The sequence below is a fragment of the Charadrius vociferus genome, unplaced genomic scaffold (genome assembly GCF_000708025.1).
Source record: "Charadrius vociferus isolate BGI_N301 unplaced genomic scaffold, ASM70802v2 scaffold271, whole genome shotgun sequence".
NCBI classification, from domain to species: domain Eukaryota; kingdom Metazoa; phylum Chordata; class Aves; order Charadriiformes; family Charadriidae; genus Charadrius; species Charadrius vociferus.
In genome coordinates this window covers 1,226,080-1,247,369 of record NW_009646944.1, presented here as the reverse complement: position 1 = coordinate 1,247,369, position 21,290 = coordinate 1,226,080, and the positions used below count along the sequence as shown (strand labels likewise).

General features: G+C 38.6%; 1 protein-coding gene across 1 annotated transcript; it reads right to left on the bottom strand.

Moving 5' to 3' along the window:
• Window positions 1-2,468: 2,468 nt before the first annotated feature.
• Window positions 2,469-20,065, bottom strand: PCGF3 (polycomb group ring finger 3). The gene is made up of 8 exons (XM_009895071.1): window positions 19,957-20,065; window positions 12,787-12,883; window positions 9,634-9,689; window positions 8,530-8,640; window positions 7,977-8,065; window positions 6,591-6,728; window positions 4,920-5,000; window positions 2,469-2,983 (listed from the first exon to the last, which is right to left on the bottom strand). The coding sequence occupies exons 1-8, from the start codon at window positions 20,063-20,065 to the stop codon at window positions 2,936-2,938; spliced, it is 729 nt and encodes a 242-aa protein (XP_009893373.1). The 3' UTR covers window positions 2,469-2,935.
• Window positions 20,066-21,290: the final 1,225 nt, after the last annotated feature.

Below are 21,290 nucleotides of genomic sequence, written 5' to 3'. Positions count from 1 at the left end.
GAAAGAGTTTCTGTAGCAAAGATTTTGTGAAATGTGATTTAGAAAAATAACTGGGTGGTTTTGTATTTGGTTGAGGATTGTTTTTTTCTTTTTACTGGTGAGGTTTTCTCAGATTAAACAAATTGAAAAAGCAGTTACACACAATTATGAGCAAAAAAACGCAGCTGTAAGTATTAATACTGTCTTGATTTTATCTATCCATATAGGTATAAACAGAGTTTTCAATATATTAATAGCACCATAACAAATTCAAGTGATTCTTAAGATGTTTATAAACTTATAAATATATGTCTGTACTATAGATTGTTACAGCAAGAGATAGATTTGAAAGGCTTCTGAATTTGCGTGTTCACAACTCGTTTCTCAGTTGCACAAGTACACAGGAAAGTACTAAAATCCCAACATCCCTTAACAGCACTGCATCAATATCTAGTCATACAAAAAGTTTCTGCAGTACACACTCTGAGGTAGACAGATCTCACACATATATATTTTTTTTTTTTATGTATATGTATACCCTAATTAAGGTGGTTAATCAGAATGTTGTCTGGCAGCTTTCATTTTATGTCTACATCAGGTACAGCCAGTGTCTGTACACTCAGGGTGCACAGAGGGTGGACACTTACAGCCCTGCTCATATTCTCAGTGCCTCAGTGGCTACAGGCAGTCCCTTACTTACACTAGGACAGTAACAACCACACAAGCAGCTCCAGAAAGACCCAGTATGTCAGTTTGTGTACACATCCATACCACCTGCATTCACTGCTTCATGAAAAGATTATAAAAATGGTAGATGAAAAGATTATAAAAATGGTAGCCCATGATCTCATTTGTTCTCTTCTGCCAGTTCAAGTAATGTTAGACAGAAAAAACCCTAAATTACATATATCTGAGTCCACAAACAGTAAGAAAACACCAGAGCCAAGTTTGATTCCATTGCTCATATGCATGCACACTCACCCCCTCCCCCCGAAACCCAGCCACCCAGCCCAGATGTGGAGTTCTGCCTAACCTAAACGTCCAAATACAGCTATCCTATAACATCATCTGCAAGGACAGCAGCACTTTTTGGCCTTTGTGTGGCTCTCCTTACCATCTCCACATTTCAGTAGGCTCCCTTTCATTCTCTGCTTGCATACTTTTTGATTTCCTTCCCATTCACATCTGTGACTGTAATTAAAAACGAGGAACCCTCTTTTCAAAGGTTGGAGAATCCCTTCTGCAGCAGCAGACCTGAGAACAGAGGACTAAAGACTCCAAAGAAAGAAATTACAGGACACATGCTGAGGAACGTGGTGCTTTGAAAACTCAAGAGGAGGAAGAGGATTTAAAATGTTTGGATAAATTTCTTAAAGTATTAGGTTCCTGTTATCGAGTAACAAGTGATATGTTCTAGCAGAAGAGGGGAAGGAGCACAGCTAGACAAAGCAGGACAGTCACAAGCAAACTTTTTTTCTTATCCAAAGACAATTTATCAAAAAATAACAGGGTTTAATAATAGGAAGGCCAACTAGCATTTTCAGCTGACCAGAAACCTCTTCCAAAAATTAGAAGGTTAACTATTTCCAGCTGCCAGTAATATGACATAACCTGTTTTCAGTGACTTGACACCTGTACCAGACAAATACTCTTACAGTCATACTATATATGCTATACTGTATACAGCTTGCAGAAATCACTTTCAACTACTGTTGTTAAAAAAACAACTATTTCAAAAAGCCTTACAAAAAGTGCAGTGAACCCTGCTAAGTGCTATTGAGGGTGCGTTCTATAACATACATAGTTTATGTATGTATAGATGTATGCGCACATACATACATGCCTGTGTACTACCTTGCATCCATTAGGGCTGATGCAAGCAAAATTATCAGTTAAGGCCAGAAGGTGCTAAAATAATCTTGTCTGACACCCCCCCCCCAGCCTCCCCCAAGACAGCTAGGAATTCCGCTAAAGAAAATGCTATGGTTTTGTAAGAGAACAGGGAAAGGAAATATAAAGCTGCACAAAATGATCTGATGAATTTTTAATTAGTGAAATGAAAACTGTGCAATATCACCCCAAGTTGCCCAAGAGACAGCGTTTCAATAGTTAGTGAGAGCAAATTCTCTCTAAATTAAAAACTGATTTCTGCAAGCCACGACTACATAAGAAATGTTTATTTTTTAAAAAAGTTCACAAATCTAGCATTTTTGAGTATTTGCCGTTATGTGGTGCAATTTATGCCACAGCACAATATCAGGGCACATTAAAATAAACTGAAATGATTTCTATTAATCTTACCAAATCAACATGCATAGGGGAGTAGCAAAACTTTACTAAAACACAAAGTGAGGGAGAGCAGTAACTGGGCAAAAATGACAAACTTATTGGTTTCCCAGATTTTCAGAAGTTTTCAATGCAGCATAATAAATTATCACCAGCCACTACATCCTTAGGTATGTTCAATGCTCTACAGAATAACTTGAATAAAGCCAATGCAATCAGGCATACTATATAAGACAGTAACACTTTGCAAAAATATAGTTTTTAAAGTTTCAGAATGTGAAAAGTAACTAAATGCAACTTGGTGTCAAAAGCAACATTTTTAAATCATCCCACAACACTCTAACTTATTTCTTTGTAACTGTAAGAGATAAATCAGGCTGAGCTACATGGAACTGTGAAGTGTTTTCAGTATCTGTAAACTTAGTGCTGGTAGTGTCTTGTTGAGTTGCGACTTCTTTCTTCCGTACAAAAAAAGTATAAATATTTTCTATCCAGAAATCTAGGCAACACATCCCTAGAAGAAATACTCAGAAGGACAGTCTGCTATGAGAGCCCTACAGTCTTCCAGAATTATTCGGCTGGTTTGTGTCATGTTATTAGTGATGCACTAAGAAGGTGCCAGATGATAGTCTCTGCAAAAAACTCTGTCCAGAAGGACAATAAAGTTCTCTTACAGCAAGTCCATTTTGGGTCTGTAATGTAGCAGTAGAGGTGCTTTCTGGAAGACAGAAACATCAGATAATTTAAGAAACAAAACCAGAACTAATCTGTTCAGTAGGCAAAACTTTTGATGCATAAACTAAAGTGTAAATGAACTATCAGAGTAGCTGTCTGACCTGTCAAAATTTCACCAAGACAAAGACAAGATGCAATTTCAACTGTGGAGCTCAAACAGGAGATGAAGAATCCTTTCCCTTTTGTCTCAGGAGCTGATCATTTTAAGATCAGTTCTACCAGGTCTGTTTAACTTGGAAAACCCATTCCCAGTAAGAGAGAAATGAAGATGTCCAGAAAGCAGCATAGGAGGATGTGGTACTTCATATTTACAAGCTCTCCCTTGATTCCTCTTCTGTGAATGTATCCATTGCTTTTTTATAAGTACATCAACTTCTTACATCCACAACATCCTGCACCAAGGAGTTGTGTGTCTCATGTAAAGAATTGCTTCCTTTTGTTTGTTCTGGACCTCCCACCTCCCAGTTTCATTTTACATCCCCCACGTCTTTCACTTGAGAAGGCAATCCGCAGTTCCCTTTTCCATGTGACTCACAGTTTCATACATTTCCATGATAAAGGCGAATAGTAGACTTGTACAGATGCACATCAATTTGATGCTCTTGTTTAGTTCCCTTCCCACCCCTCCCCCCCCCAATAAAAGTCCCTAACATTTGCTTTGTATCCTTTATATTTACCTACATTGAACTTAAAGTGTTTATTAATCACCTGTAACTCAGAACTGTAAAGGCTTGCTTCAATCTTTTGGCATCAGTGTGGTCTTCGCTATCCTAAATAACCACAATGTTGTCAGTGCACTATTACCACACTACTGTAATCCTTTTCCAGGTCATTCAGGAACATCATACAAAACAGATTCCAGTAGGATTCCACTCATGACCTCTCTGCATTTCAAAGACTGACCATTGACTTCTATTTTGTGACTCTTAGGCAAGTCAATTATTTTTCTACAGACAGAAAAACGCTTCCCTACTCCTACCTGCACCTCTTCTAGATATGCATCTAAAGCCATCAAGTGGTTTTACCCCAGTGTACACTGTAAGCTTGGACTGTGTGGCTTGTCTGTTATGAATACTAACTCCTAGTTCAAATATCCCCAGATACACATTCACTAACTGTAGGTGTGACTAGCCTCCTAAGTGTTCAATTTTGCAATTCATTCTTACACCCATTTCACTTGAGCTGCCATTATTAATGTAATAACTAATACTTAGAATGAATATCCCACTGTTTACTATTCAGTTTCAAGGACGTTGTTTAAAGAAATCACAAGCAGCAAGTCAAAGCTGTACTCAGACTTTTTAACCAGCCTTCCTTATGCCTACTAAATGCTGCTAGAAGTTTCCTTAACTAAGGCAGACAAGCACTGCAGTTATTACCTCTCTTTTAGAAGTAAAACAGCTTTCTTGAGCTGTGTTGAAAATTTCTGCCTTTTCTACACACAGAATGGTCAGGGTTGGAAAGGACCTCTGGAGATCATCTAGTCCAACACTCCGCCAGAGCAGCGTCACCTACAAGTTCCACAGGATGGCATCCAGGCAGGTTTTGAATGTCTCCAGAGTGGGAGACTCCGCAACCTCTCTGGGCAGCCTGTTCCAGTGCTCCACTATGAAAACCAATTTTACCTGAAATAGCTAAAAATACTTTCTTGTGGTTTCCACTTCCTTTGCTAGACTTAATAAGAATTTGATGGTTGATGCAGTGTTCCCTTTTCCCTTGCAATTAATACTTAATTCCTCTTCCCTTCGTTTTCTTGGAAACAAAATTAATACTTGGTGTTTAAGGATGCTGTATTAGGTATTTATTAAAGTATCTATTTATCGAGTTTGCCGTTACTGCAGTATAGTTCCAAATGATGCATATTTTATAAATATTTTATTTGGCCACTTCATGATTTACTTGGAACCACTGTGTCATACCTTAAATCTCCATCTAGTAACAACTACAAACTTGAGTGTGTGGTCCTTGCCAAGAATCTCTTCATTGCATAATATGTCCAGCTGACAAAACAAAGAGGACAGTTAATTCATGGGGACACAGGATGATACAACATATTTCAGACAATACTACAAATGTCTGACAAGATTTTTTTGCTGTGCAGACAAAAATAGCACCAAGAAAGAAAATAGAATGTCTTTTCTCAACATAAAGTGCTGAAAGGCCATGTGTGGAATATTGTGTGAAGAGGACTGAATGGGAATTAAAATATGGAACATGCATGAAAACAATAAGTTCCACCAAGGTAGCTTATATTACCAATGCTTTACCACACAACCCAGAAAGGCCTGAATGTGCATGCAATCCACTTACATGGCTTATCTAATTGGCAATAAGTCAAACCTTCAATAGTATATAGCAATCAACTAAGTGCCCACAAGCTTAAATCCTTCTACTACTTACCCATTACTTGGCACTAGAACACTGACTACACCACAATTCATGTACTCTTTAAGAAGCTAGGGAGGGATAGCAAAGGAATAAACAGTACTCCTGAAAGTTTGTTCCTTTGGTAAAAGTCAAGCAGGTTGTTAAATCACAGACTGGCACAGTGGAATGGAGGGATTAAACACACACGCACAAAAAATATCCCCTTTTGAACAGTGATGGTAGCTATGTTGCTGCTGGGCTACTGCCAGGAGTCAATCACTTCCAAGCCAGCTGAGAACAAGACAGAACATACAGGTAAGACTAGCAGAGTCTGGGGACATACTCCAACCATAAGACAGAGTGTTGGTTTGAAGTGTACAGGAGCTAGGAAGAAAGAGTGATACAGACGCAAATTGGCTGTTGAAAAGTTTGAGCAGAAACGTGTTGACATGTTGGACTTGAAAGCAGATGATTTGCATGAAAAGTCTTAATGAAATTCAGTGAAATGGTGACATAATGTGAGGTTGGGAGATATCAAGCTGAGAGTCAATTGAGATGTCTAGGACTGTGACCAAGACCCAGCAAAGCAGTAAACAGAGGCCACATTCATATGTTCACCACTGTTAACTTTGAATCTGAACTAGGAGAAGTGCAAAGAATTGCATTTTTTTTTGTACCTTTCACCATAAATTCTTCCCATGATTCCAAGTATTCCCTGCAAACAAAGGGAAAAGTAGGTATCTGATAACACCCTGCTTGTGGTAGGCAGCAACTCTGCGTTGAGCTTCACTGAGAGCACAGAAAGGAACAAAGTATTTCTGGTGCCTTCTATTAAGCTGGGCTTCAGCACCATTAAAGTGTTTGTTACTGCCTGTTCCCTTCACTGAGTGTGGAATTTCTGAAAGGATGTGGTATACCTGACTACAACCTGTCAAACAAAGCCCCTTGCCAGAGTCCATTTCAACACATGTGGAAGCACATAACCAAGGCTTTTAGCTCAGCTATTTATATATGGACATGAAAAGATGCACTGCAAACTAAGTGACAAGTCCTGTACAGATGCAAGAAAGAAAAAGAAAATGGCTACATAAAATATAATTCAAGAAACAGTGTTTTCTGAAAATAAAATTAGACTAAAAGACATTCCTTTGCAAACGAACAATCCCACACTTTTCATAAGGTTTTTGTATTTGCAAAATAATTTAAAAAAATTAAAATATTACCTCATTAAAAGAAGAAAGGTTAAGTTTTTTGGCAATGAATTTCTTTAGATGCAAAACTGTTGCTTGTGCTGAGCAGCGAATCCATTTCCGTTTCAATCCACGTAATTTGCTGCTATTGCATTCCAAGCAGATGCTTACCTTCAAAAAAAGCGAACAGTCAGGGTTGGCTGGAACAATTTTCTGCAGTCCTTATTATGTGTTCTATATGCAGTCTTTGTTAATACAACAAAGTGAAAAAGTACAATACTAGTATTCCTTAAACTCAAATACCTGTAGTCCCATTAAAAAAAAAAAAAAAATTTCTAACACCTTACCATTTTAGTGATAAGCACTGTTGCAACCAAAACAGACCTAGATAAAAAAAGTGCAAGACAGAATTTTTGATGCTGGAACACGGCTGCTCCAGTCCAAATTCACAGGCTGCCAATACTTCAAGAGGACCCTATGTGTAAAGCTAGAGTAAGATAAACAGTAAGAATACTACTGCCAATATTTAATGATTGCTTCTAACTAACTTCTTGCCTTTAACGCAACTGCTAAATCCAGTTTAAAACAAAATTTTAATACATGTTTAAAAGAGAAGTTTAAACAGAATAGTTACAAATGACATAATAAATTTTTAAAATTCTAAAGATTATCCCCCAAAAAGGTCTCTCTAATTTCTGTGCTTCTATTCTCACTTCTTTTCCTCATACAGCTATTCATTACTTAGTCTAAGCTCTTTGTGACGATTTACTTTATGCACTAAGAGGATCTAGTATTAGGTACAATCCCTTTGAAAGTTCCCTTACATTATAATTGAAAAGAAAATTAATCCAAGTTTAATTGACTCCTTACACACTCAACAGGAAAACATAAGAGGGATGACTTGCTTATCCTAAATGAAGATTTCACTTTCAAACATGTTTTGTGTTTAAAACTTAATGGTGAACTTCCTGGTTTTCATTATGGTATAGGGCTAACACTGTCTTAGTATTAGAAGTTTAAAACAAAATAAATAGTAAGTTAGTAAAAGAGTAAAAGGTTTTACTCATAATTGTTGACACACATTCAGGTCAATGTATCACAATAACACTAGGATACACTCCTTCAGAAGGGGGACCAAATAACCTGAATTTGTTTTGAAAGCAAATAAATACTTTGGAAATTCATAAACAGTCAGAACTAACAAACCTTAATACAAAAGTCTTTAACGTATTCTCCATTCCTGCAAAAACCCAAAGATGAAACTCATACTTACACAAAAGCATTGGACAACCCTGCATCTTGTTGGTATCAGAGGACAGAAAAAAGTATCTTGAAACACTTATTTTTCTTCTCTGTTAGCCTACCAAAGCATTAAAGCTACAATACAAGATAAAAATAAAACATGCCTGATAGGCTCACCTGTTCGTCACTTCGGTGGTAGTCATTATCTTCTTCCTGTTTTTCCTCAGAAGTTTCTTTGTTTGAATTTTCATCTGGTTTAGTTTCACCTTAGATAAGAAACCAGATACATGGGATAACACTCATAGCACCTTGTAATTCTAATATGATTTAAACAGCACAGTTCAGGACTGCAATACAGAATAAACTTTGCTTTTCCCAAATTGTGCTTATCTGCTTAGGAAATGCCAGCTGCCAACAGCCCTGTGCATGAAATAGAGGACTACATACAGAGCACAACCCTCAGTTCAACTGCTAGCAGCTCAGAACCTGGGTAATTTTATAGCATACCCATGTAGACACTATTATGGAGATCTCCTTTGCCAAGAGTAATATGCTATGATTGACTAAAAGGCTCTCTGCACAAGTAAGGGACAAAGCAACAATCCTACACTCACTGTATTGTGCATATAAAACAATTGTTATGGTAATAAACCACATACCTCCAACAGGTCTGTTTATCAATTTACTAGCCATCACCCGCCCAAGACAGAATAAGTAAAGGACCATTTACCATTTCGATGGGAATCTAGGTGCTGTTTTGCAGAACAAGTCTCCCCTTTGATGTCCCCTGGAACTTCCATGCCCAGTTTGTGATAAAACTCTCTTTGCTTTTTCATTTCCGCTGTTTAAAATTGTAAATAATAATCCCTGTAATAAAGTTCTAATGCAATATTGATGAAGTTATTCCAAATCCCTTCCCTCTTAAGTGAAAAAGTCTTGCCGACAAATAGTGGTATCGTCACTATTTACTGCTCTTCTATCACTGTCTATCTCTTCTATCACTTCTATCAAGTCATCCCTCATTTTATTTTTCAGAGTTAGAATACTAAAAAGTCTTCTGTATAGCTACTATTATAGCAGTGCTATTAGAATGACACAATATTTAAAACACTATACCTTATTTTGAATCCCTCCCACAATATTTCAAACCATTGTTTTTTAATTTCTATTTATAGTTCTGATTTTCAACACGCTAGAAATATTTTTTAAATAATCTCTTTAATTTTATTGATTTTGAGAATGTACTGGTTTTGCAGCTTAAATGGATTGAAATACTCTATTTAAATGAAAGGTGTAACAATATATTAAGACAAAAAATTACTGAGCAGTTATTATAAAGCACTTCTTTAGTTGAACAGATCCAGTCTCAAAGAGGATTACAAAAACACAACTTGAAAGTTACCTGCTAATAAAGGACTCACACAGTAGCATAAACTTCACTGAAACTAAAAGCTGTCCTGCATTACATTCTACCTCTGAGAATTCTAGAAAGCTGGCACAACAGGTTTAAGTACACAGTTTAACAAGAGCAAATGAGAGTTACAGTGTACCAACATTCAAAAGCTGAACTACTATTCTCCTTCACATAATACATTTCAAAGAAATACCCCACCTTCCCTCCCCCCACCTCCAATTGCTGCTAGCACAGGCATGAAATTAAACTAATCACTAGAAGTGACCCAACTGAAGGAATAGGGTTTTCCATTATATCTTTCCTCAGTTCCCACCCACACCACCCCCCAATTTTCATCACCTGAAACTTTTTTTTTTTTTTTTAAAGTGTTCAAGAAGTATGTGCAAAACAACCTCTAAAAAAGGTGATACCACCGCTTACCTTCTTGGAGGCCTGGCACAAGTTTGTAAACAATATCTTGCATTGTTCTGTCATGACTAGCAACAAAAGAAAACAAAATCAAAAGTTTAAGTCAATCAACTTGATTCAAAACGTTTATCTTTAAAAAAGTTCCAGTACTAAATTGATGTAAAATCTCTAAATTCACTTAAGAAGAATTTCAATTCTCAAATGAGTATTTATCTCAAACAAGAGAGGACAATAACATGAAACAAATTATGAAAAAGTACAGGTTAACACAGAAACCCAAGGGAAGTTTGAGGAAAAATTGTCTTGGACGTGTGGAGGATGATGCGCCACGGAGCGTAGCCTCCCACATCAAAGCAAGTATGTCACTAATAATGCCAAAATTTTTTTTACAACTTTGAGGGAAACTTTTTTTTTTTCCACAAAAGAATCAAGGATACTCTGGTTTTTACCCCTACAGACTCCTCTCTCAGATTTCTAGACTACTCAGTTAAATTTACTTCGCTTTTCCAAAAAATGCAAGAAAACAGTTCACAGAAAAAGATCACAACAATAAATTTTACTTTCCTCTTAAAAGCCAACATTTTAACTGTGAGCAACATTATGTAGCTCAGAAGCCTGTATAGGTAGTGTGGCTCAAGTAAAAGAAAGGTAATAATCCCACTGCAACGGGAGCAGCAGGACCAATTCTAAACTTTAATTCCAGCTCACCTAGATAAAATTCCATTTTAGTCTAAAATAAGCCACTGCCTGAAAGAAACACAATACTACCCTAATTCCAATTGATAAATAAAATCAGAAACTTTTCAAATGTCTGTATTGGCTGCTGCAAGGTCACTACCCCAATAGAGCGTGCAATTCCAAACTCTGAATCTGACTTAAATAGGAGAAGAGGATTACATAAGTAGTCTCAGGCTTCTCATCACCTGATATGAGCCCTTCACAGTAGTGGAGACCAGTGAACAAGTACAGAAATGGTGACAAATCAAGAGATTTACAATCAACCATTACAATCTTTTAAGTTGCACTAGAAGAAGAATCAAAGTATCATTAATTCTAAATTCATGTCATTTCAATCAGTAGTAATCCCATTTGCACAGGCTGGGATTTTCAATTGTCACATATGGATTGCGGGAACATCTCCAAAACTATTTCAATATAAATGAGTAGATCAGCCATCAGTATTAGATGAGAGGTGAGAACTTAACAGCATTTAGAAATCTGAAATAGGAGATACATTTGATTTAACTGTTTTCCAGATGGAGGGAGATGAACAGGAGTGCAAATCTACATTCTAAGACATATTGTGTAACTCCTGAGTGTTAAATCTTTAAATATATATATATCCAAAAGTAGGCTGGGCAAAGGTTGTTTCAGTCTTGAAGGGGCAGTATTTTATAACTAGTTCAAGCAAAATACTTCCTTTAAAGCAGCGAACTCCTTTCTAGCTGTTCTCAACCTGATGCTGTTTCCTGGCCCCTTTGACCAGCAAGTTGAGGGAGGCGACTCTGCCCCTCTACTCCACCCTGGTGAGACCCCACCTGGAGTACCACATCCAGCTCTGCAGCCCCCAACATAGGAAAGACATGGATCTGTTGGATCGAGTCCAGAGGAGGGCCACATAGACGATCAGAGGGCTGGAGCACCTCTCCTATGAAGACAAGCTGAGAGAGCTGGGGTTGTTCAGCCTGGCAAAGAGAAGGCTTCGGGGAAGCCTTCTAGCAGCCTTCCAGTGCCTAAAGGGGGCCTACAGAAAAGGTGGAGAGGGACTCTTCATCAGGGAGTGAAGCAACAGGACAAGGGGTAATGGTTTTAAACTGAAAGATGGTAGATTTAGATTAGCTATGAGGAAGAAATTCTTTACTGTGAGGGTGGTGAGACACTGGAACAGGTTGCCCAGAGAAGCTGTGGATGCCCCATCCCTGGAAGTGTTCAAGGCCAGGTTGGATAGCGATTTGAACAACCTCGTCTAGTGGGAGGTGTCCCTGACCATAGCAGGGGGATTGGAACTAGATGATCTTTAAGGTCCCTTCCAACTCTAACCATTCTATGATTCTAAGTGTCTTTTATTCATTCTTGTCTATTGGCATATACTTATCTCTTCAAAGCATACACTCGTATAGGGTATTATCAGTGTATCATATAATGCGTTATCAGTGTACACTATTATTCTTCAAATACAGAGATTGCATAACCAGTTTCAGGCTCCTGAATCAGGATCAGCATGAGCAACACAAGTGTGTGCAGAACATCAACAGTTTTCTGTAAAAGCAAAGAGAAATCAACACTCATTTTCTACAAGCAGTGCTTCTGAAATTGTTATAAAACTGAAAAAGGCACATTGAAAACTGTCACAAACAAAAGCACATTCTTTATAAAGGTAGGCAAAACATTACTTGGTATGTAACAGCTAGTGCAAACACACTGTCACAATGGATCTTCATCAGTAAAAGTTATTACAGTTCAGTAAAATGAAACGAAAGCACTGAAGGGAAAGAAAGGGAATGTCTTTTTGAAACAAAACAAAACAAAGCCAAACCAAAAATACTTGGTTAAAAAAAAAAAAAAAAAGGAAAACAATGAATAACACTACATCCATGTTAGGTCAGAAAGTGAGAGCAGTCTGTGTGGGGATCAAAATATAAAGTACAAGATTGTTCCATTCTAGAAATTAAAGCCACTGGCCTAATATTTTGGTGCCATTTTATTACCTGTTCCTATGAACTAAAAAGACCTTTGAAAGATTAACTGAACAATAAAACTGACAATTATTTCTCTCATTACTCTGTCAGACACTGTTCAACTGAGACTAATTATTTTGAGGATTTTGTAAAAATCTAGTTTCTACAAATGTTTGATTTATGTAACTTTTACAACACAAGCATATAAAATGAGGAACAACTAAATCCCATTAAAACTCACACAGAAATTAAAGAGTAAAGTGCATACTGTGTTTGATTTTAAGTCTGGAAGAAGCTAACAGATGTCAAGGAGTTGCAAATTCATAGCAAAGTTTGATCCCATATCTCCGCAATCACCTTCAACCTTACTTTTCAATGTTTAACATGCTGATAAGCAAGTAAGAAAATTGAGGAGAAAGCTGTACTATATTAAAGAAGCTGGATCAGTCTAGAGTGAAGCTTGTTGCACTTCTGCTTTCATACTTACCCAATATACTGTAACGGGTGGCTCTGATGTATAACAATTCTACAGGTTGGACAGGTGTTGTTTTCCTCCAAATATTTTACTAGGCAGCTTCTACAGACTAATAACAAGGAAATTCATAATTAAAAAGAAATAAGCATAATGAAAAAAAAAAGTTTGTTTTTATACAGTCACAGCAATGCACCAAATTAAAATTTACACAAAGTTCATTTTTTACGTCATGTAAGCATGATGTCTAATCATGCAGAATACAGTTTCCAATACCTTTCATTAATGTTCTTGACACAGGGAATTGATGTACTAGAATTAAGGCACCCGTTCCTAGCCAGTGTATTTCTAGTAAAGCATACAACACATAATCCCACTCTGTAATTTATTAGAACAGTAATTTCTAGCATGTCAACATCATATTGCTTGCACCATTCAGCTTGCACCAATGATATTACAGGAACTGTATGCCATTAAGATACTAAGCCTACCTGCTTTAACTATGGCCACATACAGAAGTGAAGTGTACAATGGCAATGAAATTAAGACAAAAAATATTATTCCAAAGTTGGATACTTTTTAAGAGAACAGAAAACTTTCAAAAAGTGGATATCTAGGTGCTATTTTAATTCTAACCTTCATAGACTACACTACAGTTAAACTTCCACCAGAAAAAAAAAATTACATGGGCACAGACCTACAGTATTTACAAAATGCCCTGATGGAAGTTGCTGAAGTAGTCGTTCATTATAAAGCTGCACACTTTTGGAACTGTTTCCATATGCATATACACCATCATCCGTATCTCATTCAAAGTAAAAAATTTACATTTTCCCACCCCCCCACTCTACAAAGAGTACTCATAATATACACTACTACATGATATCCTGACTCACGTGAAGTTACAACTCAAAAATGTGGGGGGAAAAGGGGAGGGGGATAGCTTTTCTCAAAGAGCAGCAGTTCATGTAATCTTGGTATTTATGCACTTGTTCTTACCACATAAAATGGAACAATTTCTGTAACTGTAGAGCCATCTACCTCTCAGACAATATGATAGTACAATTAAATAAACACCTGTTAATACCAAAAAAATTATGCAGCAGTCAATGACGCATAGTAAGTTTGCGTTCTGCATTGTATTTAGGTACTTAGGACGACAGTACTGTTGTCAGTAGAGGTGACCAAGCCTCATAGCTTTGCACATTAAGTTTGCACAGGAAGGCCAAGGTGCAGCTGGAGCTGAACTTGGCAGGGGACGCAAAGAATAAGAAGGGCTTCTACAGGTATGCCAGTAAAAGACAGCACGCGTCCCTTGATGAACTCAACTGGCAAACGGATAACAACACATGGGAGAAGGCTGAGGTGCTCAACAACTTTTTTGCCTCAATCTTCACAGGCAACCTCCCTTCCCACACCTATTGAATGGATGGACCTCAAGACAGCGACTGCTGGAGCAAAGTCCCTCCCACTGTAAGAAAAGATCAGGTTTGTGACCACATGAGGAACCTGAGCATACAGAAGTCTATGGGACTTGATGAGATGCACCCCAGAGTCCTGAGGGAATTGTCTGATGTAAATGCCAAGCCACTGTCCATGACATTTGAAAAGTCATGGCAGTCAGGTGAAGTCCCCGGTGACTGGAAAAAGGGAAACATTGCACCCATTCTTAAACAGGGTATAAAAGGCGAACCCTGGCAACTACCAAGCTGTCAGTCTCACCCCTGTGCCTGGGAAAATCATGAAACATAGCCTCCTTGAGCCTATGTTAGGCACATGGAGGACAGGGAGGTGATTCAAGACAGCCAGCATGGCTTCACCAAGGGCAAGTCTTGCCTGACCAACCTAGTGGCGTTCTACTGGAGTGACTACATCAGTAGACAAGGGAAGAGCTACAGATGTCCTCCATCTGGATTTCCGTAAGGCCTTTGACACAGTCCCCCATGACATCTTCCTCTCTAAATTAGCGAAATACGGATGTGATGGGTGGACTATTTGGTGGACAAGGAATTGGCTGGATCGTGGCATCCAGAGGGTAACGGTCAACGGCTCAATGTCTGGATGGAGATCAGTGACAAGTGCTGTCCCTCAAGGATCCACACTGGGACCAGAACTGTTCAATATCTTCATTAATGACATAGACAGTGGGATTGAGTGTGCCCTCAGCGAGTTTGCTGACAACACCAAGCTGAGTGGTGCATCTGACACACCTGAGGTATGGGATGCCACCCAGAGGGACCTGGACAAACTCAAGAAGTGGGCCCGTGTGTGCCTCATGAGGTTCAACAAGGCTAAGTGCACAGTCCTGCACCTGGGTCGGGCCAACCCCTGGTATTGTGGGTCAGATGAATGGACAGTGGGATGGATTATCATGAGGTTCAACAAGGCTAAGTGCACAGTCCTGCACCTGGGTCGGGCCAACCCCTGGTATTGTGGGTCAGATGAATGGACAGTGGGATGGATTAAACAATGGCTGACAGATAGAGCTCAGAGAGTTGTGGTTAGTGGTGTAGAGTCTAGTTGGAGGTCAGTAACAAGTGGTGTCCCTCAATGTCAGTACTGGGGTCCATTCCTACTCCATACATTCATCAGTGACCTGAATGAAGGGATAGAGTGTACCATCAGCAAGTTTACTGATGACCCAAAACTGGGAGGGGTGGCTGACATGCCAGAAGGCTGTGCCGCCATACAGTGTGACCTGGACAGGCTGGAGAATTGGATGGAGAGGAACCTTATGAAATTCAACAAGGGCAATGGTAGGGTACTGCATCTGGGGAGGAGTAACCCCATGCATCAGTACAGGTTGGGGGTTGACCTCCTGGAGAGCAGCTCTGTGGAAAGGGACCTGGGAGTCCTGGTGGACAATAGGATGACCATGAGCCAGCAGTGTGCCCTGGTGGCCAAGAAGGCCAAGGGCATCCTGGGTTTTTTTGAAGGACAGGGAACTGCTGGAGAGGGTCCAGCAAAGGGCTGCAGAGATGATTAGGGGACTGGAACACCTTTCTTATGAGGAAAGGCTTAGGCACTTGAGTCTTTTTAGTCTAGAGAAAAGAAGACTGAGGGGGGATCTTATCAATGGGTGCCGGGGGATGGGAACAGGCTTTTTTCAGTGGTGCCTAGTGACAGAACAAAAGGTAATGGACACAGACTTGAGCATAGGAAGTTCCATCTAAACATGAGGAGGAACTTTTTTACTTTGAGGGTGGCAGAACACTGGAACGGGCTGCCCAGAGAGGCTGTGTAGTCTCCCACACTGGAGACATTCAAAACCCGCCTGGATGCCATCCTGTGCAACCTGCTGTAGGTGACCCTGCTCTGGCAGGGGCATTGGAGTAGATGATCTCCAGAGGTCCCTTCCAACCCTGACCATTCTGTGATTCTGTGATCAGTACAGGCTGGAGGATAAACAGATTGGGAGCAGCCCTGCCGAGAAGGAATTCATGGTACTGGTGGATGAAAAGCTGGACAAGAGCCAGCAATGTGTGCGCGCAGCCCAGAAAGCCAACCATATGCTGGGCTGCATCAAAAGAAGAGTGTCCAGAAGGTTGAGGCAGGTGATTCTGCCTCTCTACTCGGCTATGGTGAGACCTCACCTGGAGAACTGCGTTAACCTCTGGAGTCCTCAGCACAGGAGAGACATGGACTTGTTGAAGTGGGTCCAGACAAGGGCCACAAAAATGATCAGAAGGATGGAACACCTTTCCTATAAGGACAGGCTGAGCCGGTTAGGGTTGTTCACCCTGGAGAAGAAAAGGCTTCAGGGAGACCTTACTGCAGCCTTTCGATACTTAAAGGGGTCTTATGAGGAAGACGGGCACATACCTTTTAGTAGGGCCTGCAGCGATAGGACAAGGGTAATGATTTTAAACTAAAAGAGGGTAGATTCAGACTAGATATAAGGAAGAAATTTCTTCACAATAAGGGCAGTAAAACACTTGCCTAAAGCAGTGGTAGATGCCCCATCCCTGGAAACATTCAAGATCAGGTTGGATGGGGCTCTGAGCAACCTGATCTAGTTGAAGACGTCCCGGCTCACTGCAGGAATGTTGGACTAGATGACCTTTAAAGGTCCCTTCCAACCGAAACGATTCTGGTACCTTCTGAAACAACGTCCCATTTCAGTACATCTTCCAGTTTGGACCAGGTCTACACTAACTCCTCCTAAACTGAACTTGTCACAAATCGGTTCAGGTTCTTTATTAGGTTTATTAGTATGAGCACAGCATCAAAATAAATGCAAGTAGATAGTCTATTGGAGGGCAGTGCAGTCTTCTAGATTAGTTATTTTTTCTACAGGGTCAAGTTGGGATTAATAAACTCTCCTGAAACCGCAAGTCCTAGGACTATGGGACAGCTGATATGGGAACCATTCTACGGTCTGAAACGATAGCATTACTAGAGTTTTTCCACTACCTAGTATTTCCAAAATCCTCAGTCTCCATTTACACAGCTACCTGGGCACCGACTGTAAGCATGAACTGAGCTGTACATTTTCTACTTTTACAGTACACTTCAACATATCAGAGACTTTAATTAGAAAAGGAACAGGCAAGGTTAATCCTCACTCACTTTTTTTTTTCTCTCTGAACAGTTTCATTCCTCTTGAATTTTTTCATTTCTCTATCTAGTTCAAGAAATACCATTGGTCTTGCACGGTCCTCATGAACCCACAAAATACCTTTCATAACATAACAAACATAACATACCATAACAAAGGGCTTTCCCTTTCAAAACGTATGAGGACAGCTTTCACATGTAAACACTAATGAAAATCAAATTAAAGATGTAAAAGTTTAAGAAGACCTGCATATATCTGCTAACCTAAAATTCTAACCAAGAAAGAGATGTAAACTAGGAAAGACTTAACACTGAGTTACTACTAAAAAAGATTTTATCTACTGACTTATAGGCCTGCCGGTCACCAACAAACTAAAGATATGGCAGAGAATCAAGTAAGAAAGGGAGCAAAAAGCTTGGTTTTCCCCAAATTCTGTTTTACAAAAGAAGTTGGCCCTGTCCCTCCAAAGGACTGGTCCTCCAAGTGACTCCCACCAAAGGACTCAAGAACTACATTTCCTACTGAAGTGAAGTGTCTCTGAATGTCTGAAGGACAAGAAATTAGAGGAAAAGATAAAAAAACTGTCAAGTTCTGAGTAGAAACAGAAAAAAAATTCAGGGTGGTGTAATTCAGCGGAGAATTCACTATCTCAACAGACAGGGCACTTTCAGGATAGATTTTGCAAGGATGCTTTTCCAGGAACCTATGTATAACATATACAATACAAACAATGCCAAGCTGTATAACGTTTTTTAAAAAGACAGGGCTATATGCCTCTTCTCAGAAAACTGCAGTTCTATGGGACACGCATTGAATTAGTATTCTGAAAATATAAACAGCCAAAATAAAGGAGGGTGAAGCCACAACAAGAAAACAAACAAACCAACCAACTAACCAAAGAAGCAGAAGCTAGCAAGGATCATTCCCTGGCTTTTGAAGCAAGCACTGCAGCACTGTGGATTAATCTAAAAATTCCCTCCATAAGCAAATGTAAGAAATGGTGTAGATGATGTCAGCTGAGGAGTTCTGGGGGGTTTGGTTGTCTTTTTTTTTTTAAGGAACAATGAAAAATGACCCTCTAGCTCTGTCAGGCACATTAACTTGTTATAATACTGGTTTTATGTAGCAACTTGCAATAGCAGCAGTAAAGAATTTGGGGCAAAAATAAGGATCTCTACACTCCAAAAAGAACACCATGGAAATTAATATGTGAAACAGATGCAGAAGGGACATGAGAATAACCAAAATGACATGGAAGCGTGACATGAGCAACAAACTCATTAAAGCTGATGAACAGAACTTCTACATGAAATACAATGAAAAACGTAATCTCTGACAATTTGTGAGCATTGTATTTCCCCTTTCTAAGACAATTTAGGTGAAGAATAACTCTACTGAAGCTTTCATTTTGTGGACACAAAGCCACTGCCACCAAATAATTCCCTTCCAAGAAAGTTTAGGACTATGAGTCATCACGCTATTCAAACAACATACGAGCTTTATCAGAATAAAATATAGTGACAGAAGCACTTTAAAACATGGGATGTTTGAAGGTGCATGGCAAATACTGCTTAATAGACTAATACAGGTGCATATAAACAAAAGAAAGGCTAATCTAAGATCTGAGCAGATAAAACTGCACAAATGGAAACTCCTGGGTGACAAGGATGTATCGGTAAATTGCAGGGATTCTGAATACAGCTAGAAAAAAAACTTTCAGTAAACCCCTGTAATATAACGTGTAAAACCATCTATGTTTTGCTACAGAGGATATTTAATGTTGCTACAGAAGGCTTTCTAGACTGAAAGTTAATTCCTCAGCTGATACCAACCTTGGCAAAGGAATATATTCTCATCCTCAGTTTCAAGACAGAGAACAGTTTTGGAGTTACCACTTGGGACTACAAGGGTGCTTCTCCTCAGAAGGAATCTTTCTGGATTTTTAGTTGGAATGGTTCTAATATGCAAGGTTTCCGTAAGAATATTGCAAACCTTTGCATTCCTGTATCCCACGATGTCAACAACAAAGATGCTGGGATGGACTTACACCTTTTCTTGAAGCCTAAGGCTTTGCAAGGTACTACGGCATACTTCACCAATGTGAAAATAGAAACTCACAAAGTTACATAACAACAAACAACTACCTCCTCACAGTAATTTGGAACAAAAGCTTATTTCTAGGGTACAATACAATATACTTACTCTCTATCAATAAACTATGGATTCTCTCTGCAGAGGAACAGGAGAACAAGAGACATTTGGAAGGCTTCAGGTAGAGAACATATGCTATATCAACTGTCACATAAGAGAGAAATAGGTGTTCCACATTCCTTTAGCAGGAAGACAGACTGCATTCTTGAATGCACACATTACCACTAATTGTACGTGGCTTCAAGTTTGCACAGTGTAGCTTTAATGTTCTCTTTATTTTCTTTGTTTAAAAAGCAAATAATCTCTTAAAAAAAGCGGTGTCTAGTAAAGCACACATCATTTTTGCTGAAATACAATAGATTTTTTAATTTCAACTAAAACCCAGTAACACATGTTCCAAAACAAGTTACAAAAAAACCCAAACCAAAACAAAAAACCCCCAACAATTTCTTTAACTTAATTATACTTCTACTTACAAGTATGTAAGCATTCTGTTACAGTAGTAGCATCAATCAGGTATCCATTGCACAGACGACAGGTTATATGGGCATTAATGTCCCAAAGCTTAATCTTTCTTGTTAACATCTTTGGTGTCTGCAGAAAAGACATATTGTAAAGTAACACAGCTGTAGTGATCAGGTAAAAGTCATTTGGGAATAAATTATTAACTAGAATTAACCCTAAAGATATGTTTATACAGATTTAGGCTTTCATATACCGCACATGCACATGCACAATGATAGCACTAACTTTTAAAGGACTTCAGAGAAGTGAAACAATGCAAAACCCACACTATTTTGCGAGTCAAAATTTAAATAGCACAGAAAATAGTCTTTCTAGCGTGATATTAATAAATTCCTTTAACCAACCAAGAGACTTGGATTTAAGATTAAACCCTACTATTCCAGTGATATAAGTCATCACATTCAGTCTAGTAATGGGGAAAATTTCACAAAAATCTGAAAAGAGAAAATCCTCAAAGCAATTTGAGAATTGGAAGCATTTTGATATTGAAAAGTAAAAATAACTAGGTCTGATTTGGCATAGTAGGTTTAACCCCACTTTTAAGTGTTTGTCTTGTGCCAGTACAGTTAAAGCATTATTTGGAACCTCTGTCTCAATAATGGAGCTGAAAAGTAAACCTTCTGAGACCCCATTTTATTTAAATTCAAGTTAATTAAAGAATAAATTACAAACTAAAATAGTCTCACTGGCAGAGCTGCAGTTTGTTGTACTAAGAATCTTGAACAAGCAAGTTTTTCTCTCTTCAGAGCAAGGAATGGCATAACCATCATTAAAAGGAATAAAAATCAGAAATTAAAAGCGAAACAGCTCTTTTAACTTTTTTGCAGCAATCCCAATTGCTTTTAGAAAAAAAACACAACGCAAAGTACGTGCCTTAACAAACTGTTACCTTTTAAATATAGCTATATATTATTTTTCAAAATATATTGAAAGAGAAATCGTACTTCTACAATAAGTTGACAGCATTCGAGTTAATTAACAGAACAGGCTAAACTGGCTTAAACTTACTACATTTGGCTCCCGCACTGCAGAAATCACCCATTTACACTGTTTGCACTACAGTGACTTTACTTTCTCTGGCTCACAAATACTAGTTTTCATCTAGCTTAGTTTGGAATATATTTCAGAATTTGAAAGGTGACACATGTTCCCCAAATTTCACATAGAAATATTGTAACAGGGTTGTCTGATCTTTAATTTAATTTGTCATGGTTTTTTTCTATGTTTAATGAAGTGGTACAAATCAAAAATAACTATCAAAAGGCAAACTTTCACACTAATATGG